Raw genomic sequence first — 27,303 nt, 5'->3', positions numbered from 1 at the left:
CTGTACGATAGTTCTCATAGAGACATTTTCCAAAAACATGTCATGCTATTTTTGTTTTGTTTAATTAGTCTACAAAAGGACTCAAATCTGCTCAAATACTCTCAAGTGCCCATTCACTCATGTGCCATCTGCACCGAAATCCATTCACACGTATGCCAAAAGATATGCCTCTCTTCTCATCATTCTTTTGTCTGTATTCTGCACATTACCACTCTTTTATACACTTATCTTTGCAGTAGTATCAGTCTCATCATAAATTACAATAACAGAGTATAACCGGCACATATTATGGCCACATATAGCGTGTTAGCTCAATAGCTCTATGAATTTAGAATGTAAACGACAAACATTTTCTACTGCATATATATTACTTTAAAACATCAATGAGTGGTTAAAACAGATTCCTTTACTGACCTCATGTAAGGCATTAAAATGTGTTACAATGACTTTATCATTGATAACACATTTTAATGTCACATTAGTTAAGGTTTTACATGTAGTCATTAGCGTGCTCATGCAGCGGGTGTCTGAATGTTCGCAAACAGTATACCGTTGGTCAGCTGTTTAGAACTTTTTACATCTGAATGCAGAAGGAAGAAGAACTTCTCCAGAAGTATATCGGGGCATTTACACTCTACAATACAAAATTATAGACCCAATGAACTAAAAACACTATTTTTTTGTGGCTTTAAGCCCTGTTAGCTTCAAAACCATCTATATCCAAGCATACTTTTAGCAGATTTACACGTTTCAAATTTATTGTCAGAAAAATACACCAAACTACTGACTAATTCCAACTATTTCCCTACCAACACAGACTAGCAATAGCAAGTAGCAAATCATGTTTTTGCCAGGTTGGGGGTAAACTAAAGGCTATTGGCTATTTTATTTTTTAAGGAAGTCTTTGTTATATCCAGCCCCAAATTCCTGTTTCAATTTGGAAATTGTGTGTGTAAAAGCATTACATAGTGTATTTATAAAAGTCACTTACTGAAAGCCATAAATGTAAATCAGTTTGGGATTTTATCCTCTTAAATATATAATAATTTCAAAAAGATATACAAGTAACAAAACAAGAATGTTTCTTAAGCTCAAAGTCACCTTGGGTGCCTGCTCTGGGCTGTGTTGCAGAACTGTATGGAGCACTTGCATATTATTGGGATTTCTGGCATTTGACAACTCATTAAAGATCACAAACTTCACCATGGTGCCCAGGTTATCTCTGTGAGCATTCAAAAGCTCCCTGCAAAACAAGTTAAAATAAATTGTTAAGGAAATAAAAGCATTTATACTTTACAGTACAATATTTCTGTGAGAGTACAGGTCAGAAGGAGTGATGCTGACCTCACACACAGCATGTAGTGGTTGAGGAGAACTTTAGGTTTGAGACGGATCTTGATGAGGTTAGAGATGACCTCCATGTCGTCTGAGCCATGTGTGTTACAGTTCATACACAGAGACATGAGAAGATCCTGTGCAGGACGTGTCAGCTGGAAAACAAAGAAAAACAATGATATGTCCTGATTTAATCAGACTGTAACTAAAACTATAAATGGGTAGTTGATAAATAACATGTCTATGAACTTTTTTTCCACATCAACTTCGGATGGAAGGTGCTGTGACGACACATTTACTCTTTAAACATTTCCTTGTTCTTGTACCTTAGGATTCTGCAGCCACATCTCAAGTCTCTGCACGGCCATCAGTCTGACTTCTTTATAACCACAGGTGGCGGTGAGAAGACGCAAAAGGTTTCTGGAGACATTGTCCATGGGCTGTCGACGGTTCAGCTGATCCCTCAAAACATCCAACACATATTCCTCCACACTTTCAGCCAACTCTTCATATCTGCAGCCAAAGCATATGAAGGTTACAGCTACAACTGCGGTTTGAAAAAAATGTCACAATCAAAAACAGACTTACATACCTTGGCATGACCTGTCCATCATCCTCTGGACTGAGTTTCTCCTCTGCGATTAACAGCTCAGTTTGACCTTCATCTTCATCTGGAGTAGAAGGATGAGGGCTGTTCCCTAAAAGTCAGAATATGTGTTAGTAAAAATATTATCCAGACCAATAAAGAAAAAAAACAAGTGCACAGTCCCGGGCCACTAACCTGCACTGAGATCGCCCCCTGATCGCCCGGTTTCTGTCTGGAGCAGCATACTCTTGGGAGGCATCTTGGTTGAGAAGGCAGTCTGGATGTTGTCAACAAAGGTTTTACAGTGCGAGCTGTCCACCCATATACGTTCTCCAAGAGAGTCCTCTATGTAGACCTGAAGAACACCACAATGGCAACAAATCAGTTTTTCAGGAATAACAAGTTACCGATACTGTTATGTATAAGCTGGACAATGTGTTGTAAATTAAGTGTTGAAAATTACTTTTACAAATATCTCAGGCCAATTTTCATCCTCCTCATAGGCGGCCATCAACAGGTTGCAGGCCAGAACGGACACTAGGTTGTTCCCCTTGGCCTTGAAGTTAATGGAGGCGTCACGGCGGAGCAAACTGCAGAGAGCCTGAACGTAGACACAAAACACAATAAGCTCATCATCAGCTGCAATGGTAAACATCATCACTACAAAATGACAGATAAAGATGCTCTCTACCTCTATCACACCCTCAGTGGCAAAGACATTGGGTTTGATTTTGGCCAGAAACATGAGGCTGAGGTAAAGGGTCATGTCAGGCTTGGCCCGGTTCATCTTCAGTTGTTTGACGGCCCCGCAGAGCACGCCCTCAATGCGGTCGTCATTGCCTTCTGACTCTGCTGCCTCAATTTCATCCAGAAGAACAGCAGGGGAGACTGCAACACAAGCAAACATTTGATTACATTATAATTACACATTGGGCCTCATTAATGAAACTTTCACAAATATGTGAGTATATTGGGAGTATTTTACACGTAAAATGGAGCTTCAAGAAAACTTTCCTCCGGATTCATGAACACTTCGTACTCCCCATATTTGATAGCAAAACGTGTGTATGTTAGTGAATTCCAAACATTTGTAAATAGAGTGCACGTGTAAGTTCATTCGCAGTTATCATAATCCACGCTCATAAAGACGCCATATAAGAAAGGCTTCAGACTCACTAGTAAATAAGAATAGGAAGCTTTTAACATATATGTTTAACATACATATAACGTGTAACATATAGTTTTTTTTTAATGGAGTGCATTCACATAGTAAAATATTGATGTGCCCCCCATGCCAAGCAATTCTGCTGGAAAAACGGTATAATATTTATGAAGCAGAGTTGGGAATAAACTATACTTTGAAGAAATAACCACAAATTTTAAACCCTCCAAAAATTGGCCCATTCACATCCATTGTAAGTGTCTCAATGTAACTTCGATTTTTGCTCTTTTTATAAAAAAGGAGGGACGAATCAAACATATTTTTTGTGGTAATCAACATTATGCCACAAATGCTGTCGACTGAGCTTAACTTGTACTGAACCCGGAATATTCCTTTAGGGTAAACACATTGAGTTGGTTATGCCTGTATAAGGCTTCAATTTCAATATGCCTACCTAAATACAGCTGCTGTTAGATACCTGACAAACTTCAAGCAGTGTTTATTTAATTTGTATATTTCATATTAATCTCACCTTCAATAGGAACCACAGATGGCTCTTTAATGGAGGGAGATATTGATCTCTTATCAACAGCAGCCACCTCAGCCAGGCGTGAGAGGGCACTGGGTGGAGTAGAGGAGTGCTTGGGCCGTTTAGACAGGCTGGACAGGCCCGAGGAAGAGGGCAGTGTTGAAGACGCCTCTCTCTTGCGGTCTGGAGGCAAACCTGTAGACGGCGGTTTCAAAAGAGCAGGGTTTGCTTTCGGCTCACTGCTCTGACTCTTCGCCCCGAGTGCAATGAAATCACCCGGAGGTGGGTGACCTGTGGGACATCACAAAGGGACATCAATGTGAAGGCATGTCAGAACTTTTCTTAGAATTTCAATGACAGACTTTCCACGTTCATTGCTTAAATTCTTACCTGATGGTTTGGCACTACTAGGACGCCTGATGCTGGTTGGCTTTGGTCGATTCATTGTGACACAATTTCAAGTTCAAACGTTTTTAAACTGTAAGATATATAAATTACATTGCAATAGAGGAATTATTATTATATTATAATACTTTCACATAAGTTGGATTCAGGTAAACAATAAAAGCTGAAACATTTTGTTTAAATGGCCAACTTGGAGCTGATAACATTCATAATAAAGGATGAGAAAACAAAATTAACGATGTATGACCATAAAGACATCTTATTTTTCTCTATATTAATGTTTTCGGTATTTATGTGAAAGCTAAATCTGATAAGTCTTTTATTGTATACAATCTTGGTAGCTAAATTCTTAGCATAAGACATCAAACATTAACGGAAAATGGATTTAGAAATAACGTCTGGCGCAGAGTCTAACATCATAACACATCCAAAAGACTTCTATATTAAGTGCAAAATATTCATTTATTTGTAAACTACCTCTGGTTTTGAAAGGCGCTGCTACATGATTAGCCGTGGGCAGTTTTTCTTCTTCGGTTCACTGGGAGAGATTATTAAGCGTGCTAAGCTCCACTGCGCCACCTACAGTGCTGGAGCTCGACTCAGTAGGTATTTTAGAGGATAAGGTTGCGAATTGCGATTTCAAGCTGCCGTGACATTTGAAGAAATGGAAAATACATCTCTGTGACTGTTTTAATTATAGTTTACGATTCTTCAATGCCTCTCACACCTATTTGAATCATTACAACACTGGGAATGTTAAAAGCATTTGGCGGGCAGGACATAATCGCCATACAAGTCACGAGTCACCAGTGGTGGAAATGGCCGAGATTCACTTGCGGGACTGGAGACTGTAGTAATTAAAGCTGCAAGTTTAGGACCTGTGAGGAGTCTGTTTCTCAAATTAAAGACTGATGTTCTTGTCTTCTTGTTGTTGTGCATCTGTGTTGTCCACCTCTCTCTCTGTCCCAGTTAGATCAAGTTTGTTTTATTCTTTCAAAACAGAAGTGCATGGAATATCTCTCAAAAGAACAATAAATTGATGAATTTGAGGAGAAATATGTTTCTTTTTAGTTATTTTTAAAACTGAATTTTGACTTGCAAGTGTAAAGTAATTTCACTGTACAGTAACTAAAAAAAATGCAATACCTCAGTATGGGTGAATTATGGACAGGGCCAGAGCCCAGGGGCCCTTTTCTAATAGGGGTCCAGGGGGGTGCTTGGGCTGCAAGGTCTCGTGACCCATCAACTTGGGTCGCAATGTTTATACACGCTTACATACGTGGGCCCCAAAGCCTAGACAAGGCTCCTTCAATAGGGCCCTGTGACTGTATAAGACCTTGTAATTTCATTTCAAAAATTTCTGCTATCGTGTTGTGATGCACTTATCGTTTTTATGTGAAATCTTTTCTGATTTTGATAGAGTAAAAGCAACTGTAACGTTTATATTGCTACTGATATCGAAGCAACGTGTGCTAACTTTTTTTGTACATTATTTAATAGAAAAGGTGTGTTGAAAATGTGTGTTTCAAATGTGATACAACAGGGTTTTGAGGTATATCTCTTAATCATAATTACTTTACATCCATGCCCACCACAATAAAAAAAAGGGGCCTAAAAGAAAATTGTCCCCAGGGTCCTCACTAGTCATAATCCACCCCTGTACCTCAGCTGGAAAAAGACACTATTTCCACACTTCATTAAGTAACACAACCACTTTAACAAAAAGAAATGTTACTTTATTACAAAGTTAACATATTAAATTATTTCTTAAGGATTATGTGACATTATTTTCTTAGTAGGCTGGATTAATGACAGCTGAAAATGGGGCTTTGCATCATGGGTAAAAATGTTTTGTTAAAATTAAAATTTTATTACAATTTTATTATAAATAAAAACACAAATCACATATTTCAAATAATAAATTGCAACATTTCTAATGTTTTTGCTAGTATTTTTGATCAATTTAATCCATCCGTGGTGAAGAGAAGCACTTGTTTTCAAAAACAACAAAAAAAGTCTTATTAGTGTTCTAAAACCTTTGAATGGTGGCGTATAATATAATATAGATTATATCTCTGTAATCTTGGTCGAAACTGAACATTCTGAACACATCTCTTTCCTTTTTTTTTTTTTTTTTTAATTGCCAAATCTACTGGATTGTAATGAATGGGCATGTGCTGTCAGTCACGCTAAACCACGCCCACAGCATTGCCCGTGTTTATACGTCATTGTCAAGACTGCAGAACAGGCATTCTCGAAGAATACAATAAAAACGGCTCAGCATTTATTTGTGCATTAAATTACACATACACTTTTGTACTTTTAGATGGTATTGTGAGCAAAGAAACCCGTATATTTGTGCATTCTTCTGGTGCGTGGATTTGTGAATTGAGCGCGTGTCGATCTGTTGCGTGAATGTGTGGATCGGTTGCCCGTGGATTCCCGTGTGCATCTGTCGATCTGTTGTGTGAATGTGTTCTGGCCACTCACATTGCGCAAACACAGACGCAGAAGATCCCACGCATTTATGTGCTGAACCCTAAGAGCTTTCGTGGGATATTTAGTGGAGAAAAGATAGAAATACTCTTTATTCCCCTAACCAGGGGCGTATCTAGTGGGGTGAAAGGTGGTAACGATTCTAGGAGCCCAAAGATCCAAGGGGCCCCACAACAAATTCAAAACTGTATTTTTTAATAGGAAAGAGGCCCAGACCAATATACAATCAGAGGGCCCAGATGACCTTGCTACGGCCCTGCCCCTAACAACTGTAGCCAGTTTGAACGGAACGCCATCACCCTGTGAGTCACAGAAGCCTTAATCATATACAGCTTTCATAGATCCTGTGACCATTTTTTATTGCACAGTGTTCATGTGCCTTAATAGATGCTTACCTTGATTCTTGTTTACATGATGCAAAAGTTTAAGAAAGGAAATTTGGATATCGTGTTCATTTATTTATTTATTTGGTACCACTTTACAATAGAAATTCTCTCATCATTAACTCACCCTCATGCCATCCCAGATGTTTATGACTTTCTTCCTTCTGCTGAACACAAACAAAGATTTTTAGAGGAATATTTCAGCTCTGTAGGTCCATACAATGCATGCGAATGGTGGCCAGAACTTTGAAGCTCAAAAAAGCATATACAGGCCACATAAAAGTAATCCATGAGAATTCAGTGATTAAATTAAAAATGTAATGTAAAATTCAATGTTAAAGTCCTTTTACTATGAATTCTCCTCCCTGCCCAGTAGGTGATGATATGTACAAACAATGTGAATCACCATAAATAAAAGAAGAAGAATGTGAAAGTGAAAGTGGAGATTTATACTACAAAATTACTTAAATATTGATCTGTTTCTCACCTACGCTTATCATATCTCTTCTGAACGCAATAATTTAAACACTGGAATCTTATAGATTACTTTTATGCTGCCTTTATGTGCTTTTTGGATCTTCAAAGCTCTGGCCACCATTCACTTGCATTGTATGGACTTAAAGATCTGAGATATTTTTCTAAAAATCTTTGTTTGTGTTCAGCAGAAGAAAGAAAGTCATGCACATCTGGGATGGCATAAGGGTGAGAAAATTATGAGAATTTTCAATTTTGGGTGAACTATCCATTTAATGCATTAGGTATCATTTTTTACAGCATTTATTAATCTTTGTTAATGTTAGTTAATAAAAATACAATGGTTCTTTGTAAGTTCATGTTAGTTCACACTTCACGGTGCATTAACTAATGTTAACATATACAACTTTTGATTTTAAAAATTTATTTTATGTTGAAATTAACCAAGATGACAGAAATAAATGCCATGTTAACTAATGCTGTTAAGTATTGTAAACAAATTGATCCTTATTGTAAAGTGTTACTGTGTTACCATTTATTTTATGGCAAAATTGACCCATTGATGTTTTATCCTTGACTTTCACAGCAAGTAATAAAGAACAGCATCAAATTATTTGAAACTAGTCTTTGGCTTAAACCACGTATACTACTCAGGCTGATTAGATGTCTCTGGGTGGCACTGTTGCTATAAAGCCTTTGGGGACTACAAGGAATAATGTTTCCAAGAATCTTCACGTTAAGAATGATGTCAGGCATGGAAACAGACATTCCTGTGCATGCCAGACAAAAGAAAACAGAACTTTCACCCAGAAAAGAACACCACAGAATGCACACTGTAAGGGACTCAACAGAAACAACACGTGCTTGTAATCCGACCTCGATGGAGAAAATACACATATGTGCCTGGTTAAGTTGCTGTAAGTATTGTCAAAATTATACTCCTTTGACAATTAACTGTCTGCTTCTGAATTCTTCCAGATATCATTTATAAAAACATGCATGCTGATGCTAAAATGTTGTGAGTGGAACAAAATATCACGTTTCCTGGCAAACACAAGTAAGACAGATTTGCAGAGTATCTTTTAAAAGTATTTCCCCTGGATCTTCCTATAATTGGAAGACTTGCACGCTACTAGGGCTCACTACTTACGGGTCTGCCACACCAAACTGCCCACTTGTTACACAAAGTGTTTTTCACATTAAGAATATTTTGATGATGTCAGTGACGTGCTCTAAATATAAATTCAGTGTCACAGAAAAAAAATAAAAAATAAAAAAACTATATTTCTGGACTCATACCTCGCAATTAATTGGTTCTACTGTAGGTCACTGACTCTCTCACATGTGGAGATGATGATAAAGACATGATTTTCTGTTGACAGTATGTTTATATAAAGAATTAACACTGTTTATACATATCTTGGAAGATTAAAGCAGCTCTGTCCAATGTTTAGCTAAAGCTGACATGATCTTAATAAATTCAGGATGTGTTTCCACTTATTTCTCCTTTATATTGATTTCAACATGGTGGTTTCCCACAAGTCCCATAGGAATCCCACGGAAAGCAGAATGTCAGTCCATCTCTTTTTTTGTGTTATTTGAGCTCCATTTGTCTTTTTTTCATTTAACAACAAACAGAGGTACGCATGTATATAGATGAATGTTGCTTTGCAGCCTAAGAAAGGTCTTGAGAGAGAGAGAGAGAGAGAGAGAGAGAGAGAGAGAGAGAGAGAGAGAGAGAGAGAGAGAATAAAAGAAAGAAAAAAAAATTGGTCCAAAGATCAGGTGTGGGTTTATTTCCACCTTTTAAGTACTATTTATAATGGAGAGATCAACTTTCATCAAACTTTAATTGATTATTAACTTAATTTAAACCTTTAAATAGTTAACTTCAGAGCTTTCCATACATTATTTTGTGCTTTTGTCTCAATATAAAGCTAAACTAAACTATTTTACCATCCATGCACAGTGAATAGCTCTGTAAAGTTGAATAATTTTTTCATACAAACAAAAGGCATGATGTTTTCAGTTGTCATATTGTATAATTTTCTGCACTCAATATACTTGTTGATACAGATCTGGGACTATAATAAAAGCCAACCAGAATTCTGGGCATGAAAGAATCAAGAACATAGAAGCCCAAACATTTATATCATTAAACCCATAAGCTCCTCAGAACAAAATGTATTTGTGTTGTCACCTGCTACATGCAAAGACAAAGAAAGAGAAGACGAATGAACAAGGTAGGTGGAGCTACATAATCTGCTACATAAACAAACAATAAATAAATTAACATACTTATGCTTAAATTAGTGAAAAAGTAAATATGAACATGTTTTAATCCAAAAATACATACCGGAAGTTTACATCTGTATGCATAAGTCTTTTTTCACCCCTTTTTTATTACTTAATATAAAATGTTCAGATTTAGAATACAAAAATATTCACATTTACATTATTTTTATTAATTTATTTGTGTGCATTTACTCATTTCTTTCACATACAGAAATAACGTGGCAATGCGTTTTTTCGAAATCAGTAGCAAGAGATACAGTATATGCATAGGATTAATCAAAGGATGCAGAATGACACAGCAGTTGCCTTCCACGTGGAACTAAAATGAGGTGTGACCCGAGCAGCAGGTGTTTGAAACTGCTTCGTAAGCTTATTTGCATCAACTGGGAGGATAGAGCAATCTTTTTCTGAGAGACAGGTGGCGCTGTTCTTTCCTTTCCTTGCTTGATATGTGCGACACAGCAATTTATGATAAACATAGACGGTTGCAGATAGACCACAGAATGAAATAAATGGGTGTAAATGAGCTCTGATAACGGACTACTCTTACCACAAATTTATTTTGAAAGACTGACACACAAATTCGACCTAGCTCAATATAATTCCAGCGACAGTTGTAATAAATCTTCCTTTCTTGTATATATAATTTGTTCTCTGGATTCGGTTAATTTTTCATTCTTGGCGATTAATAGAACAAAAATTAATAGAAAACTTTTAGAACTCTCTAAAAGTGTTCACCAGTTGCGTCTATTTCTGGTCTCCCCTGGTTTCCCGCCTGGCTGACGTCAGCATTAAGTTATTTTCATGAATGGAGGGGGCGGTCACGAGGAATCGGTGACGTCAGTGCTTGCGGAAGCAGCGAGTGGAATGTTGATACATTGTTGTTGTTTTGTAGTTAATTTAGTTCAGCGAAACATTTCACTTCGATTGCAGGACGCGTATTCTGACCGAGGCAAGGCTCAACCTGTTGATTCCCGGACACTCTCGGAAATATCTGCGCACTCCCGACTGAAATTCCGCGTTCACGCAAGGTAAAGTGTACGAGCTTTTCAGGGAGATGTTTTGAAATTCCTCTCGAAATTGCTGATGTTCTCACGATGACGGAGGGTAAGGATTCAGCCTATCCGTCATATTTACCCAGTCGACCCGTGTATTTTAAAATATATTTTTTTCTTTAAAACGGCAAAGTTTAATAGGAAACTACAAGTAATATAGAAAATAAACTTACTTTAGTAGTTATGTAATATGTGATGCATTTAATTGTAAAAATACAAATGTATCAGTCAGTCTCGTATATACACGTGTTGCAACTTGACAACAGGATTACGCTTATTTATTTCTGCTTTTGTAGTATACTAGAACAAATCGCATTACGAAAGCATTAAGAAGTTTTTATATATATATATATATATATATATATATATATATATATATATATTCGTTCACATTTTAAAGTGAATAAGTCAATCGTAGGCAGTGCACCTTTAACCAACGGCTTCTCGTTTTACTTCTAGAAAATACGATAGCAACTTTTTGTCGTTTTTATTTTTACCTGTGGCTAATTTCAAAAGAATTCATATTACGACATAAGGAGATATTATGTGGTCTTTATTGAGGAATTCTGTGACAAAATGGCACCATGTGTGGGGTCGACCAGTACTAGTGGAAAAAACGTCGAGTTCTCACGAGCGTCCGGACTCTGAGCCGCGTGGAACTATTGCGTTTTCTCTTTAATCAACATGAGGGTTCAAGACAAGGTTGACTTTATGTCGGATCCTCAGTGCACGTCGCCGTGAACGCGCAATGTGTGGGGAATATTAGCTTACTTTTAGCCTCGAAGAAGCTCTTGCGAAAGGTCGGCGCCACTAAACCGCTGTACCTGCCTTTATTACTGCGTGGGAGGTGTGTGTTATCGTAGTCTATTACAAATGCGCATGATTGTCGAATAAATAAAATATCATAACAGTGCAGCGTAGGTCAGAAGGCTCTTTCTCCAAGTCTACCAAACTCTAGGACAGTGAATAAGATCTAACCATATTTTAAAAATGGAATATTGTCATATTGTTAAATGAAGAGCACCTAAAAAAAAAAAACAAACAACGATGAAATGGAATATATATAACTTTATTATGTGTGGATGATTGGAAATATTTAAGAACAGAGGTTTCTGTCCACTTTATTCTGGCAGGTTAATACTAGAGCTACGCCCACACAGGAGAAATGAGTCATAACTGGATAATGTGATTCATTTCCACAATGGATGATAAAATAGCTGTCCTGAACCAATTTCAAGTCATAAAAACAAATTAGAGTCAGTCCCTTTTCTGTAATTAGAGGAACGCATTTAAACCCAATGCTCAAAGAGAGTATGTGTTGAACTATACTTGGTATGACACATGACCGTTTAAGGAGAATATAAAAAGACCACTGTCCACTTGTGAGGGACCGCTTTGGTCCACTCTGATAATTTGGCTTTGTGCTTTCAGAGTCAGCAGAAGATCAAGTGTTGACACTGAGCTGCTAGATCAGCACCAGGCATTGCCCTGGAAGCGCCCTGTGTGCAGAGCGAAGGGGATACTGTATTGGTTGGAATGTTTGTCGTTGCACTGCGTCTGAGATGCCAATGCTCTACCAGTTGCTGGGGCCAGATTAAATTGAGCTTTCATATGTTTCATCGATTTAAGGGTGCACTGTGAAGGACCGCACAGAGAATTGCACAGAATTTTCAGAATGACAAGCGTAATGTCGGGACCATTGTACCATCTTGAGTGGAAAATCTTGGAGGAGGGCAACCTTGCCATGTTTCCTTTTTCAAACTGTATGTGTGACCTCCACAGAGATCTGCAGTGATTGCCTCCCACATCTAGTACGTTGTCTTCTTGCTTCATTTAGAAACTCGGGGGAAGTGCACGCACTGCACTGTCATGAGACTCACACATGGGACGGTCACTAGAAGGGGTCAGGCATTTGTGTCCTGTCACTAAGTAATGCTCTGTGAGTAAACGGTTTTTGATGTTGGTGTTATGCTGATCATATGATGTCAAATTTGAGTTTGAGTTTCTTTTGATCTGGTTTCAGATGCGTATTGTTGTAGTATCAGGTACCTCACACCTCTAAAGCGGTGGCGAAAAAATTGTGGTTTGACTGGAGCATTTGGAGAAGCGGAAGAGACTTGTACAGTACTCTTTGTGGTTAGGGCATTGGGTTTAGAAAGTGAATGAGACAGCGGTAGTTGGTGAGTTAATGACTCAAAATGAAACACGGGAACTCCGAAACCTGTTCTCACGACAAGTGCGCCTGTTGTTTTCTGTTTGAGCATCATGTCTTGACCTAGGTTGCGACATTTTCACCAGTCATCATGAATCCAATCTGGTCTCATAGAATCACGTTACTGTACCTACATTTTTGCAAAATGATTTTTACTTGGCTCGTTGTACATATTACTGTAGTTTCCTGGTGAAATATACACTTGAGGCGCAACAACAGACTTTTATTCACTTTCACACACATCACACGCACGCAAAAGGGCAGATTATAAATTTATAATTACTTTTAATACATTTTTACGTTTGCATTACATATCCAAGCTTGTTCAGGTGCGATCAAACGGTGCGGTAGCTCAACTGATGAAACGTTGAACTTCAAGCACAAAGGAAAGTGGTACGAGTCTTCCAAGCCGACGTGTGAGCCGAAAGTGTCATAAAAGCACCACAAAATGAAGTGGTTGCTTCAGCCATTGTGTCTTTGATTTCACATTTTCTTTTATTATACTGTTGGTTAGGTTTTGTTTTATTTTTTTTTTTTTTTTTAGGTTTTATTGATTTAAAACTCAATAGAGCATTAACCTTAAACCTCATCTGTTTGGGAGAACATTTTACTTGCTTTTAGTGTCACACAGTGAACATTTCACCTTGAAACTGCCATGATATGTGTAATGAACCACGTAAAATCAATTTGCAACATAACTGAAGATCAGGCTGTATGAATCAAAGTCTTATTGATTTAAATATGTCTGTAAAAGAAATCACTTAGTCACTGTGATTAAATAATTTGATTGTGCCAGAGAAGATAAACTGTGACGCTTTTGAAGTCGTCGTTTTGGATATCTTGGAGAAGCATATGTCTTATTGAGAGTGAATAGGGATGTCTGGACCACAAAGCTGCAGCCTGCTCTTTTTCTGCTGCCCAGTTTCTGGATTGGAGAGGAGTGACCTCACCACACTGTGGTCAGGTCTGTGGAAGAGCTGTCTGGTACTTGTTTCTCAAGACCTCATTTGAGTAACTGGATGTTTATATGTCTATGATGTGTTAATGCTGCATTGGACAATCCTCATGTCTGTCCCGTTTTTTTATGATCATTAGTTAGGCATAAATGTTTAGTCGCACAAGGGCGGAGATTGAAGAGCTGATGTTACGTCAGATATGCATTAAAAATGAGTGGTGTGGGTTGTAATTTGGTGCCACACTTTATCTACTTGTTGCTCTTTACTTATTAACCACGTTGCACTGGCTTCCCTGTTGTACATTCTGGGCGGGTTTGTTTTTGGTTTGTGAATACTTGACATTCTTTCGAATCCCTGCGTCCCCAGTTGGAAAGGAGCTTTGCTCTTATAGCTACCTCTCCGCCCCAATCCGCAGAAAGTTCCGGCGGTCCCGCCAACTGTTCCCAAGGTTCCACGTACTTTTCCTTCCACCCGCGAAACAACAGGATTTTCCAGGAAACGTCAGTTCGGGAGGGTGTGATTCCCTGCCGATTGTCCTTGCTTTTACCAGTAAACAGCTTGACTCACAGCTCTGCTATGCTCTCCATTTCCTTTACATAATATCACTGTGAAAACGCTTCTGGGCTGTGGAATAGAGTGGGCTGGAACCAAATGAGACGGAGCTCTCCACATCTCTGTGAAAAACAGAGCCAAGTCTCTTAGCAAAGACTTCTCCAGCTCACTCACACAGGAACGTAGCAGCTGGCCGTGAAGTGGAGCAGTATGTCTGTAAGGTGCTGAGCCCAAACATATTAACTAATTGGAGCAAATGAGGAAAACAAACAACAAGGACAAGCCTGCCCTCCATTAATAATGAGAACACAAGCACATATGGGTTTGAAGTGTTGTTTGCTTAGCCCAGGGCCTTACACACTAACTTTCATAATTGGTCAAAACAAGAGAATCACACATTTAAAACATGGCAACGGTGACGTCAAATTCCATAATAGGGGAGTTTCTTTGTGGGTTGTTTCTGAGAAAGTTTGCAAAATCTCACAGCTCAAATATGCAGTTACCAAGCCGTATTGCTCAGGGAGCCTAGTACGTACGTCATTTCTGTAAACAGCCAAAGCATGCAACATTATTTGTGCGGGCCAGAGGTTTAATGATCTGCCTCGTTTGGTTTATTGAGATTTAGATGTTATGTAAGTAATTACTTGACACTTAAGTAATGTGACACTGAGACTTGTGTAAATCATGGTTTGTAATAGATGGAAAATGTCGCGATATTTGTCAGAACACCTTGACAAAGGCAATCCTTTCCATTTTAATCGAAAGTTGGGCAGAATCATGAGTTTCTACACTAATGTACAATAGACAGACCAATCTCACTGTGAATTCAGTGACAGGCTGAAAGATCTTGAGCTGAAATTGATCTGTATTTACTGAAATTTGAACCACTGTCCCAGTGGCTGAAGCGCGTAGTGTTGTTGAACATATGTGCATATGTGAGCTCCAGTTTCCGGGTGAAATGTCCACAGAGGGGTGACCAAAAGAGAGTTGTTTTTAGTTGTAAAGGATGCAATATAGTAAACAGGAATACATATTTTAACCCTGTGCTTAAACCTCAAGCCTATACTTAACCGTCAATGGAGTAAATAGTAAATGCAACCTCTAAATTGTATTCATCATTAATTATGTGAACATGATTACTTCATGGTTTCCATGGGACCAGATACCGTGTCCCTGAGACTACTAACACAACCCGCTATCAGTAGCAGCACATGAAAACGTAAACGCATTTGAATTGATGCAAAAATGTCTGATGTGAGATGGCGCTTGTCAGAATGCGGTCAATGTCAGGGTACTAGAACATTTGGAAATATTAACAACATAATAGTTTGTTGTAGGTGTTACTTCTGGGCTTAGCACCATGACCAACATCCCATGATGCCACTGACATGTCTTAACAGCTTCACCTTATGATTACTGAATAGTTTCAGTTCTGTTTGTGCTTACATATTCCTTAAAGCACTACAAATCAGGGATGCTGCTGTGTATATAAAGATGTGTTATAGGGTAGATCTTAAGTAGTAAGGCAACCCAACCACAGTAAGCTGCCTCAGTCTGGGAAGTAAGTCGTTTTTTTGTACTGTATTATTGTTTATTCTTAGCTTGACACAAAAGGAATGTTGATGTTGGGATTTCCAAATCTGTCCCTTACATCCATTTTATGAGGTAATTGTTCAGTACATATTTGAAACATGTTGAATGGCTTCTCCACCACAAGGCATTCACAAGCAGATTTATCCATTTTGTCTTTTCCAACCAAAATGCTACCCTTGCAGGAAATAAAATGGCCAACTCCTTGGAGTAATTTAAATTCTAACAGGCTTATTAAAAGATGGCCAGTAAAAATAATCTGCTCATAAGTGATATTTATCTCTGTTCTATGTTTTCTTCAAACATAACTTGTCTCATATTTTATTTCAAGCATGCTCTTCACTGACACTTTTGTCGACTTGGTTAACAAGTACACTAACTTAAAAAATTATTAGGGGCAAAATTGTTTGGTGTGGTGGAAATTATGCCACATCTGTATGGCGCAATTTTTGAAAAAGATTATATAATTCATTTTCACAAAAAAATATTAAATTATTATTATAAAAAAATAATAAAAAAAATAAAATAAAAAAAGCTGATGTAGTTTCTGCGACACTAGCGCCACCGAACGGAATTGCAAAAATAAACAATGTTTTCAAAACAGCTTTCAGAATTTGCCTCGTCTGATGTTGTTCAGTCAGTCAGATTGTTCAACCCCCAACTCATACCATTGGTTGAGCAACGTTGTTGGGTGGTGTCTAAGTGGGTCGCTCAAAACAAAAACAGGAATTTATAGCGCCAAAGAGACACTGTTTACAGTTTGAGGAAATTAACCTATGAATGGGTTACTAAGAGTTTTCTCTGAATGTTAAGCTGGAATAGAAGAAAGTATTTTAACACTGAAAATGTTACATACTTGAGCTTTAACTCCTTATTTAGATTATAAACATAATAATTTGTATTTTTAGAATGGATTTTCATACTATAATGTTGAAAGTCTATGTCTGGGACGTCTGGGTAAAATTGTGTTTGTTACATTATTTTAATTGTTATATTAACCCTTAAACTCTATGGCAGAGCTAGTCAACTGGCGGCCCACGGGCCAAATCCGTCCCGCCAATCATCATTTTCTGGCCGTCCAACTGATTTTTTTATTAAACTGCCTCGCCGTCTGAAATACCAGAGCGCTCTCTGTGCAAAACTCAGCGTTCATAGGCGCGAGCCTCAGCAATCAGCGGTGAGTTTAACAACGCTTAATGGCGCGTGCTACAGTACTCAACCTTCATCAGTTGTCCAGACCGCAGCGCGTGTTTAAGCTTTTCTTGCGATAGTTTAGTTACACTGCTTTGCTAAACATTGATCGCACCGTTTAGGTGAGCGTTTGATAGCGTCTCTTTCAAGCAAATGTATTTTATATAATTTCTTAGTTGTGTAGAGTTCGGTCAAATCTACAGATGTAAAAAAATGATCGCAGTTGTTATAGAAAAGTTGTCAGCACGTATGCACATTAGGCAACAAAAGCAATCGATTATGAAAACTGAGTGTTCAAAGAAAATGCGCTGAAAAGTTTGCTTTTATTCACTATTCTTGAAGTGTTAAATGGTCATGTCTCATCTGTGCAGGGTCTCTTCAAAAAGTGATAATGTAAAAAAAAAGTGATAACTGAACCTGGAAATATCCAGATTATATTTGGTTCTATACAGCTGTGAATCAGCCCTCTCAATCATGAACAGCATCAACTCAGTTTGTTCTTCTTTTCCCTATGATTATCTACAGAACTCATTACCCCCTCACTGAATAGGATGATACTTTATAGAGAAAATGGAAGAACATTTTATCTTTTCTTTAAAAAAATAAATAAATAAATTACATTGAAATGTATTAAGTAAACATGGCATTTCTGTATGGCCACTGTTTTCATGTGGGTTGATATTGTGAGAGGGCTTTAGCAGATCTAAATGTTCCTCCACAATTTTCATAATTTGTAACAAAAAAAAAAAAAAAAAAAAAAAAAAACTTTTTTCAAAGTAAAGTTGATTAAAGATGATTTGTTAGTTAAGAGCCAGTTTTTATGAAGGAATTTATGGACAGACCTTAAAACATGATAACTCAATATACAGTAATACAGTATACCCTGTGAATATTTTAATATAAATAAACTCTAATATTAAGGGTGTTTTTTGCTAGCTAAAATGAATAAGGAATATTTTTTTTTTGCCCCTGCCAAGTTTTCATCTGGATAATCTGGCCCGCACATGAAAGTAGTTGAAGAGCCCTACTCTATGGCAAAATAGAGAAAGGGGGCGCAATATTGTGAAAAAAGTTTACCCTTAAAACGTTAAAGTCTCCGTATACATAAGTCAGGCAAATGAGGTATAATTTAAAAGCTTAGAATCTGAACTTTTCAAAGATAACACTTCGCATTTGTTACTTAAAATAACAAAATAAGGCATCAAAACATTCGTGTTGAAAATTTACCCCAGAGGTAAAGTGGTACAAATATTTATATAAATATAAAAGTCCTTCACATAGCAAATAAGTGGACAAGTCATATATCAATTGAAAGCTCTCACTCTCTGGAATGTGACTGTACAGTTATTTTTGTTGCCCTAATTCCACAGTTCAAAAGATTTTCAAAAGAATCACAAAGTCAAATATAATTTTTATAAGTACAAACATCTCTTTTATGCTCTGATAACTGCTGCTGTACACCCCAAATATCTAAAAACTTTATATATGCTTTTATCTTAGGAAGTTCTCTAAAAATGTATTGTCTGTGAGCTTGCGTGGCTGAATAATCCATCTTAGATGTCAAGAATATGCCATCCAGAAGGAAAAGCATGCAAAACAAATCATCAGAAAAATATGTTTTCGACTATTGATGATAATAGTCTTTAGTAGATAATAGATTTTATCATCAATAGTCGAAAGCATATTTTTCTGATGATTTGTTTTGCATGCTTTTCCTTCTGGATGGCATATTCTTGACATCTAAGATGGATTATTCAGCCATGCAAGCTCACAGACAATACAGTTTTATATAATCGCAAAGGGGAGGATCTCAGCATTCTAATGCACATAGATAGAGCTTCTAGTCCACTCAGAGGCCAGATATTCAATGAAACAAAAAGGGTGGTGGTTGAACGGAAAATTAGACGGAATGTCTATGGATGAGCACATCTTTGAGGGCTAAAATGTGTTTAGAGCGCCACCTACATTTCAAATCTGTATATTGTGATGGAATGTGATAGAGAATTATTTTCTTTCTTGTGCTTTCTGCCACCTAGTGGAATAAAATGGGACTTTTCAAAGTGAGGTAGAGTGAACAGAAGCAGAAATACAAGTTTACAAAGTTAGGACAACAACAATGCATGAGTCTTTTTTTATTATTATTTGGGTGGTTCTTGAAAAATAATAATTTTTTTGTAATTAGTACACAGTATGTGTGAATGGTGAGCTTTTAAATTTGTGTGAAAAATTGCAGGCGTCAGCTTGAAGATGATTTTTTTTCCCCAGTTTGGTTTTTAATGAGACCTTCATATAACAAAAAAGGGAAGAAAACAAAGTTGAAGTCTGTTTGTTTTAATAACCATCCCATTGGGCAAATGTGCCTGAAGCTGATGAAAAAGCCATATATTTTATTCAATTTTGTATGTATCTCACCGATTCATTGTCTTGACAGTACACAGCTCATTAATTTTTCAGTTTTGAAAACTATGCTTATGCATTTAAATGAATAGCATTTATAGTTTTGATGTTGTTGCTGTAAGTATACTGTAATAAGTAGAACTAAATATAAAGTGGAGTGAAATTGGTTATATTTAGATTATTGTAGTAGCGGAATAAGAACATTATGCGTAGTATTAAGTATGCAGCTCTCTAAATGGAAACTAAGTGGGGCCCCTTACTTTTCTTAGACTCAGTATGTGTTTGGAATGTGGCTCAGTTATCCACACTTCATGCACTCTCTGTGGCTCCCTTCACAGGGCCTTTCCCTGTAACATGGATTAATTTTTGTGTTTCCTGGTCTCACAATCCATGATAATAGGACTAGTTTTCTTATGGCCTATCAAATGTTCAACATCAAAGTCGGTGTCTCAATCCATAAATTGTGTCCAGGAAACTATGAAAACATGACTCTGGCCTTGGGACATTAGGGCTTTTCCTCTCTGTGAGGGCTGAGCAGGAAAAAGGGGCCCCTATCAGTTCACCCCAGTTCTCAGTGCACATGGAGAGAGGGGGACCATGTGCTGAAGGAATTTCAAGGAAGTGTGTGTGTGAGAAAGAGCTGAAAGGCTGGAGGCACCATGAATAGAGCGGGAAGCATTTTTTAATCTCGATTCCATGGTCCTCTCTAGAAAGAAAAGCAGGGTCTCCCCTGTCACAGCCATTTTAAAAGCTGGCACATTGAGCCAACTTGCTGTCTAGGAAAGTTCGTTTTGTCAGAGCTGGCCTTGTGTTGATTGTGACACAGTTTTAGATGTTTATGCTTTAAGACAGTTCAGATTTAAAATTTAGAGTGATTCTGTTTAAAGAGTACATTGTTTAAGGAAATCATACATGCTTGCTCACAGTTACACTTACCTTTTAACTTTACTTTTTAAAAATGACTAAATATATCACATAGTTTCCTTGTTGCCTGTTTGATTATAACAAAATGAGTCGAGGGGCCCTAACGTAGCCCTCACATCAAGGGCCAGATGGTATGAATCAAGCCTCGAGTACTGTTCATGGTGGTGTTTGGTTACAACTGCTCAGGTCATACCTAATCTATACTCTTTTGTCCCGTCATAACTGAAATATTTAAACCAGCAACTGATGCATGTCTGGTGAGGTTTACCAAGACCAAATCAAATGAATGACTAAGAATTTACCAATCATGCCAAAGGCAGTGAATCTGACTGCTCACCAGTCAAAGATCCTTAATGTAGCCAATACCAAAGAGTTCCCTCCAAGACAGTGATGACTTAAAAAGGTTGAGGTATGAAGAGGTTTTAATGATAGGACTGGAGAAATGCAGGAAGCTGGGACTATCTGTACAAGATATGTGCTCCAAATGGAATGCATCTTTCATCCTGGAATGAAAGGCGAATATCACGAAGGAAAAAAATCACACATGAGATAGTTGCAGGTAAAAGCGTAGGTCACATTGGGCATTCCACAATATTTTCCTTTGTAATTAGTTGTTTCCATTCAAAATTGTGTCACTGGCAACTGGAGTTTTGTGTCAGCACTTGGCACACTGTGTGCTATATATAACAAGCACAGTTAAATAAGGACATGAAACGAGTCAGGAAAGCCTCATGTAACAGGACCAAGTCTTTCAGCCACAGTTCTAAACTTGATAAAGTACATTGTCTAAAAGCTCAAATATAACAGTGACTGTATAAGGGAAACTATTCCCATGTGACAGACTACCTCCTGGAATGTTCCATTTACTGAATAGCAAAGAACAGGCTTGACTTAATTAAATCTAAACATTACATTCTAAAAATGCCTCTGTGTGTGGTCTATACCACTTCTTTGTATATAAGCGGAAGGTAGGTAGGTAGATAAATTGATAGATAGATTGATTCTGACGCTCCCGAAATGGAACCCGAGGAACGCGTGTTAATCAGTCCAACGGTTTTCTTTTTTTCTAAGTTGGCAATGGCGGGAGTCTCGAGGCCATGAGCTCGAACATTCACAATGACATTTTTTAAAAATAGCGCAGCGGCCAAAATAGCATTGCATGTACGGCTAAAAGGAGAGATCAGTCACAGTCTCATGCCGAGAGCTGACCTGCTTCTATTGTACTCTTGTAACAGTCTAGTGAGCCACATCGTGAGAACGCAAGATCAGCAAATAAACAGGGTAACCCTTGCCTTATATTTTGCAGTGTTATACTGACCTCTGGTGATAGCTTTAGGTAACTTCATTTAACTCAGCAGTTTTATTGTTCTGTTTTGATCTGACACAGTTGTATCAATTTCTACCTTGCTTACTTTAGGTGTGATTATATGTTCATTTTTTTTCTGTCATTTTCTTTGAGACAGATTTTTGAGGAGTTCTGACTAGCTGCTTGTATGCAGGGTATGACGACTCATTTTAAAGCAGGCAAAGCTTTAAAGGTAGGAACATGTACCTGATGTTCATAGATATGATATGATCTATATCTTTGACGGACATTATCTAAAATTATCAGTATCTAGATATAACTATTATTATATATTATCTAACTAAACATTATACTAACCCTAAAAGAACACTTTTTTTCCACAGGCAGTCTAACTAACCCAAAATTCTTAATAACCTGGACTGACTGCTCCAAAAAAATAAATAAATAAATAAAAAAGAAGAAAAAAATAAAAAAAAAGAAAAGAAAAAGAAAAATATATATATCTCAGACCCCCACCCCCATATATTGCACATATATTGTACCATATTTCTGCACTAGCCACTTCAAATAATCTCAACAATCTCTTGTTACTTTTTAAACTGTAAAATCTACTATAATAATGCTACACAACTCACTTTGATTCCTTGCAACATATTTGCACCTGCACCACCTGATTTTATATTCACTATTGTTTGTATTGTTCTTCTTGTTTATTCATTGTTTGTGTATATTGTTGATCTATACTGTGTTGTTGTGCATTGAAGGTTTTTAAATGTATAGTTCACCCAAAAAGGAAAATTCTCTCATCATTTACTCACCCTCTTGCCATCCCAGATGTGTATGACTTTCTTTCTTCAGCAGAAAACAAACAAAGATAGTCTGTGTTTTGTTTTTGCTCTCTTGCTTTGTAGGAACAAAAGGATTATATATTATTTGTATCGAATTAAACGGACTTTAAATAAACTCTGACTCTCTGTTGTCTTATTCCATGGTTCAGGTAAAGAAGGAGGTGGGTGAGAATGCCCCGGCGCTCAGCGACGACGAGCTGGTGGCCATGTCGGTGCGGGAGCTCAACCAGCACCTGCGCGGGTTAACCAAGGAAGATGTGGTTTGGTTAAAGCAGCGGCGGCGCACGTTAAAGAACCGTGGGTACGCCGCCAGCTGCCGCATCAAGCGGGTCACGCAGAAGGAGGAGCTTGAACGACAAAAGACAGAGCTGCAACAGGAAGTGGACAAGCTGGCCCGTGAAAATGCCAGCATGCGGCTGGAGCTGGATGCGCTTCGTGCCAGGTACGAGGCCCTGCAGTGCTTCGCCCGGACTGTCACCCGTGGGCCTCCCGGCAAGGTGGCCACCACCAGCGTCATTACTATTGTCAAGTCCGCCAATCACAGCCCCAGCTCCGCTCCCTTCTCGGCACCTTCGTAGTGCTGGTTGACCTTGCCTACCTAGCTTCTTCTGGTCCAATCCGGCTCTAAACCTAGACTGGTCCATTGGTTGCCACCTGACCCGCACTGAGAGGTAGTTCAGTGATCTGACTCAGCGGAGGGTGGAGGCATCAATCTGCGTGATTACAGAAGCGGCATCCATTTTTTTCTATCTTTGTCTTTACACACTCACAGATCACAAAAATACACTTTATATTGTCTGTGCACTGTGCTATTAACTCCCGGCACCGGCAGGGCACATTGGCCATTTATTCTACTTCATCACAGGCTTAGACTTAGCAGAGATGAGCACATGTTAAAGTATGAGATAGTACTTGATTTAGACTGCCATGGCAGCACTGGTCCGACATCTCTGATGCCTGTGGCATATTGCATATACATTAGAAACGGAACAAAATATTGTATCATTAAAGGACATAACAAGTACTTGGAGATTATTGCAAATTTTCCTAGTTCATTATGTCATCTTGGAATACGTTGTCTCAGACATTGCGAAAGAGCAGTAAAATGCGACATTTTCGACATTTCCTGGTTTAAACCATGTGTAATTCACACAGTCCATGGTTTAGAATGGTATTATCTACATCAAGGGCAAATCATTATCCTGAAGCATTCATTGCTGATAAAAACAGGGAAAATTAACCATTGGGAAATAAGTCGAGCCTCTAAAAGTCAGCAGTTTAAACATAAGAATTCTAAATGGGAAAACGGCACTTATTTTACTGTTGAATTACAGTATAATTCTATGAAGCTCTTGCATAGCAGACTGACGCATGTCAATATTTTAGCCGGAAATGACAGAGTAACTGAGGTTCTGGAAGAGGGCACTTCATGGTGTTTTTGTGATATTTTTAATTATTCTTGAAGTTTAATGACAACGTCTACTAAGCAACACATCTGTGTTGTCAGTTATCTCAAAAGATGTACTGTTTTTCCTGACCTTTCTCTATACAATGCCATAAAAATGGTAGGTAATCCATATTGGACACATATCCTGTGATAATAGTAGTTGTCTTGGCAAAAAATGCTGTTCAGTTATAACCTGTATTTTGCAGAACTGAGTTACAAATACCGTCAATTTAAGCTCCCAACTTCGTTATATAGAAAATTCTGTCCACTCAGAAAGCATTCCAACTTCTAAGTCATGAGAGGTGCCACTGCCGGTGTTGGTAACCCTGATTAAATGTATATACAATGCAATTATTTGATATTTTGTCAGACTCTTGGGTGTCCTGATGCAAAGTTGTGTTGGATGTTGTTTAAACACATATAGCATTTATGCTCTGTTGTTTAATTCTCTAAATTGATCCTTTGTAAATTCAGGTGGCTGAAATCAGGATTGTCTCTTACCTAAGTGGCTATGACTGTTCCTCCTCTAGTGAACTCTTCCACCACTGCAGAGAGCATTAGGGAGTGTAGTGCTGTTGGGAAGCCCACTGCTAGCCCCAGGTCTCTGGGGTCCTGTTGTGATCTTAGCACACAAATTTTATATCTCCATGAGTGTTTTATGTGTCATTTTATCCCCAAATGGTATCTAGATCTGATTTCTCCACCGTCTCTATATTTTATTTGTATCCTGGACATGAAATACCTTCAGTTAATTTTCTGTTTAAATTCAGTGGTTTATTTGACTGAGTTAGTTCAGATGTTGTAGTTCAGTTCAGTAGTTATTTCTTTTACTAATCACACAACAGTGTAGCCTTAAAACCCAAATTCACACTTTCTCTATGTACATAATCTCAGTACATATTACTCATCACATTATTAGTGTTTACGTCAAATGTTAGCATTAACACACAGACGCTATTGTAGATTTTTATTATGACAGTACAGATTTTTGAAACATGTGACTTCAGTATTGGTCATTTATATGGCATTGTGTTAAACTGACCTTTAGCATTTCAAACCACATCAAGATGTCTGTTTCTGGATGTGTCCTTTGCAGTTACACATGATGTGCAGTTCTTTAAATGTGACTACAGCTCTAGTTGGCATATCCTCTTTTGTTGGACGTGTGGGTTTTTAAATTAAGGTCTTAACTTTCCCTTTAGACCACGGATTACATTAAGAGGAGACAAAAAGCCCAGGAATTTCCCATTTGTCACATTCTGGCCAAATTTTCTGTTCCTCATATGTCCACTGTGTTACATAATATTAGAATTCTTCGGAATTTTTAATCCCTTGAAAGAAAGTGCTACATATCACTACTACTACTTTATGGAATAAGAGTGTACAGTGATAAAGTATACAATGCTTTTTTTGGGAGGGGGTGGGGCAACTGCTCTTTCTGTGCTTTACACTGACATCTGGTGGTGATCTTTAATATTTCTTTATTTTTCATAATGCTGTGAGCGAATGCTGATGACACCAAGATCTGCTATGTCTTATCTTGGACTATTGAGGCATTGTTGCTTTGCTTTGTTCGTTTCAGCTGCCACCAAAGCCATAACCTACCTATATGCTTACTTTTCAGTTCAGTTAATTTATTTCAGTTTCATTGTAAATTAAATGAATCTACACCCTCCGGTAGCTAGACCATAATGCCCTAATTCATACTAATAAGGACAGAACATGCTGTCACGGGACTGATCAAAGTTCTGTCATTTTACAGTGATAACAGTGTTCCTTTGGCCAGTTTAGAAAGCAATAACTGTACCCATGTCGATTATTACTAAATAGACAAGATTAGTACTGAAAGAAGGCATTACACGTATCTCTACAACTTGAGCATCACCCTGTGATCTGCTAGACTGAGACCTGTAGACAATTCCTTATTCTGAAACAATACAATGCAGTAAACGATTCTCCTAACACAGTTAGATGGTGAAGATGGTCACTAAATTAAGTGGGTACTTTTTCCTGTCTTTTAATTCTATGTATGCTGTATGTGGCCTTCTGGGCTGAATAAGATAAATTATTCTATATTTTACACATGAATATATCTATTTTTCAAAGTATATAATATGTGCTCTGTCAGTCCTTAAAAGCTTTTTACCATGAATGCACATAGGAATTTTAATCAACACACTTGCCTTTAAAAATCATAGAGAAACTCCATGACATATAAAGTATGCTGCTCCAAATTATTACTTTATAAGTGTCATTGTAAAGATTAAACTGTATTGGGGGAAGTAGTCATGTTAATTGTAGGTAAACCAACATACTGCCTTTTAAATTTAAGCATGTCATCTTTTTAAGTACTGTATGAATGGGTGTGGTTGTTTTGTAAAATCTTTTCATGTGCAACCACGTGGAACAGATTTGCCTGTTTGATAGGTCTCGTAGGCGTATTTGTTCTGCTCTAGCCTTTAAAAAATAGCGATTGTAAATACAGACATGAAATGCATCAAAATCTAGGCTTGAATTAATCCTATTCATGATTCTTACCATTAATCTGCTTGTATAACATTGAACATTGATATTTATTTTTGATTTTGTTTTATTTTCAACATAAATTATTTTATTTACATTCTTTTTTCCTTCCATGAACTACACTCATGTACAAATGAAATCATTGTTGTTTTTTTCATTCTGGCTAAATATGAGGTGGTAAATTATTCCTGTACAAAGTCTGCAGTGTTTGTTTTGTACTTTTAAAATAAAGCTTTTTCTCATGTTATCTTTGGGTTTTATTCAGAAATCATGTTTACAAAAGAAATATTTAAAAAAGCAAATCTCTTTCCCTTTAATCATTTATTTCAAATGAGAACATGTTTCATCAGTAAACAAAATGTAGCTAAAATATCAGTTTTCAGTTACCCTTTAACATTTATTGTCTGTTGACATACAAAGTGTAGATATCATACTCTGATTCACACACTATTCATGACTTAACTATATGTTACATCACTTTCTTCTCCAGCATCTGTAAGGCAGCAACCATTGGCACAAGGCAAATTCATTAGACAGACGAGTCACATGTAATGCCTTCTCCTGACATTTCTTCAACAAAGAGAACATACATGGCTCTTTTATGGATAAATTAAGTGGATTTGAAGAGCAACTTTGA

At 37.5% G+C, this 27,303-nt stretch overlaps 2 protein-coding genes across 6 annotated transcripts in view; one reads left to right on the top strand and one right to left on the bottom strand.

The window, feature by feature from the left end:
• The window catches only part of LOC127451616 (integrator complex subunit 1-like), a 40,623-nt gene extending 36,054 nt beyond the window's left edge, over positions 1 to 4,569 (bottom strand). Inside the window, exons 1-10 of the mRNA XM_051716421.1 lie at positions 4,495 to 4,569; positions 4,003 to 4,090; positions 3,616 to 3,903; positions 2,613 to 2,809; positions 2,385 to 2,522; positions 2,117 to 2,276; positions 1,928 to 2,033; positions 1,662 to 1,848; positions 1,345 to 1,490; positions 1,102 to 1,243 (exon numbers count right to left, since the gene is read on the bottom strand). Coding sequence (XP_051572381.1) covers positions 1,102 to 1,243; positions 1,345 to 1,490; positions 1,662 to 1,848; positions 1,928 to 2,033; positions 2,117 to 2,276; positions 2,385 to 2,522; positions 2,613 to 2,809; positions 3,616 to 3,903; positions 4,003 to 4,057 — 1,419 coding nt within the window. The 5' untranslated portion in view covers positions 4,058 to 4,090; positions 4,495 to 4,569. The remainder of the gene's footprint in view (positions 1 to 1,101; positions 1,244 to 1,344; positions 1,491 to 1,661; positions 1,849 to 1,927; positions 2,034 to 2,116; positions 2,277 to 2,384; positions 2,523 to 2,612; positions 2,810 to 3,615; positions 3,904 to 4,002; positions 4,091 to 4,494) is intronic.
• Positions 4,570 to 10,512: 5,943 nt separating this feature from the next.
• Positions 10,513 to 26,754, top strand: LOC127451377 (transcription factor MafK-like). 5 transcript variants are annotated; one of them, XM_051716035.1, is made up of 4 exons: positions 10,513 to 10,696; positions 12,152 to 12,531; positions 22,006 to 22,080; positions 22,846 to 26,754. In XM_051716035.1, exons 3-4 carry the CDS (start codon positions 22,036 to 22,038, stop codon positions 23,272 to 23,274), a joined length of 474 nt encoding a protein of 157 aa, XP_051571995.1. In that variant the 5' UTR covers positions 10,513 to 10,696; positions 12,152 to 12,531; positions 22,006 to 22,035; the 3' UTR covers positions 23,275 to 26,754. The 5 variants fall into 5 exon arrangements, with proteins under 5 accessions (XP_051571995.1, XP_051571993.1, XP_051571996.1 ...); XM_051716033.1 differs by lacking the exon at positions 12,152 to 12,531; XM_051716036.1 differs by lacking the exons at positions 10,513 to 10,696; positions 12,152 to 12,531 and adding an exon at positions 10,743 to 10,772.
• The last annotated feature ends 549 nt before the right edge of the window (positions 26,755 to 27,303 follow it).

This window comes from Myxocyprinus asiaticus, chromosome 14 (assembly GCF_019703515.2).
Source record: "Myxocyprinus asiaticus isolate MX2 ecotype Aquarium Trade chromosome 14, UBuf_Myxa_2, whole genome shotgun sequence".
Classification (NCBI taxonomy): domain Eukaryota; kingdom Metazoa; phylum Chordata; class Actinopteri; order Cypriniformes; family Catostomidae; genus Myxocyprinus; species Myxocyprinus asiaticus.
This window is presented reverse-complemented; position numbering and strand designations above follow the sequence as displayed.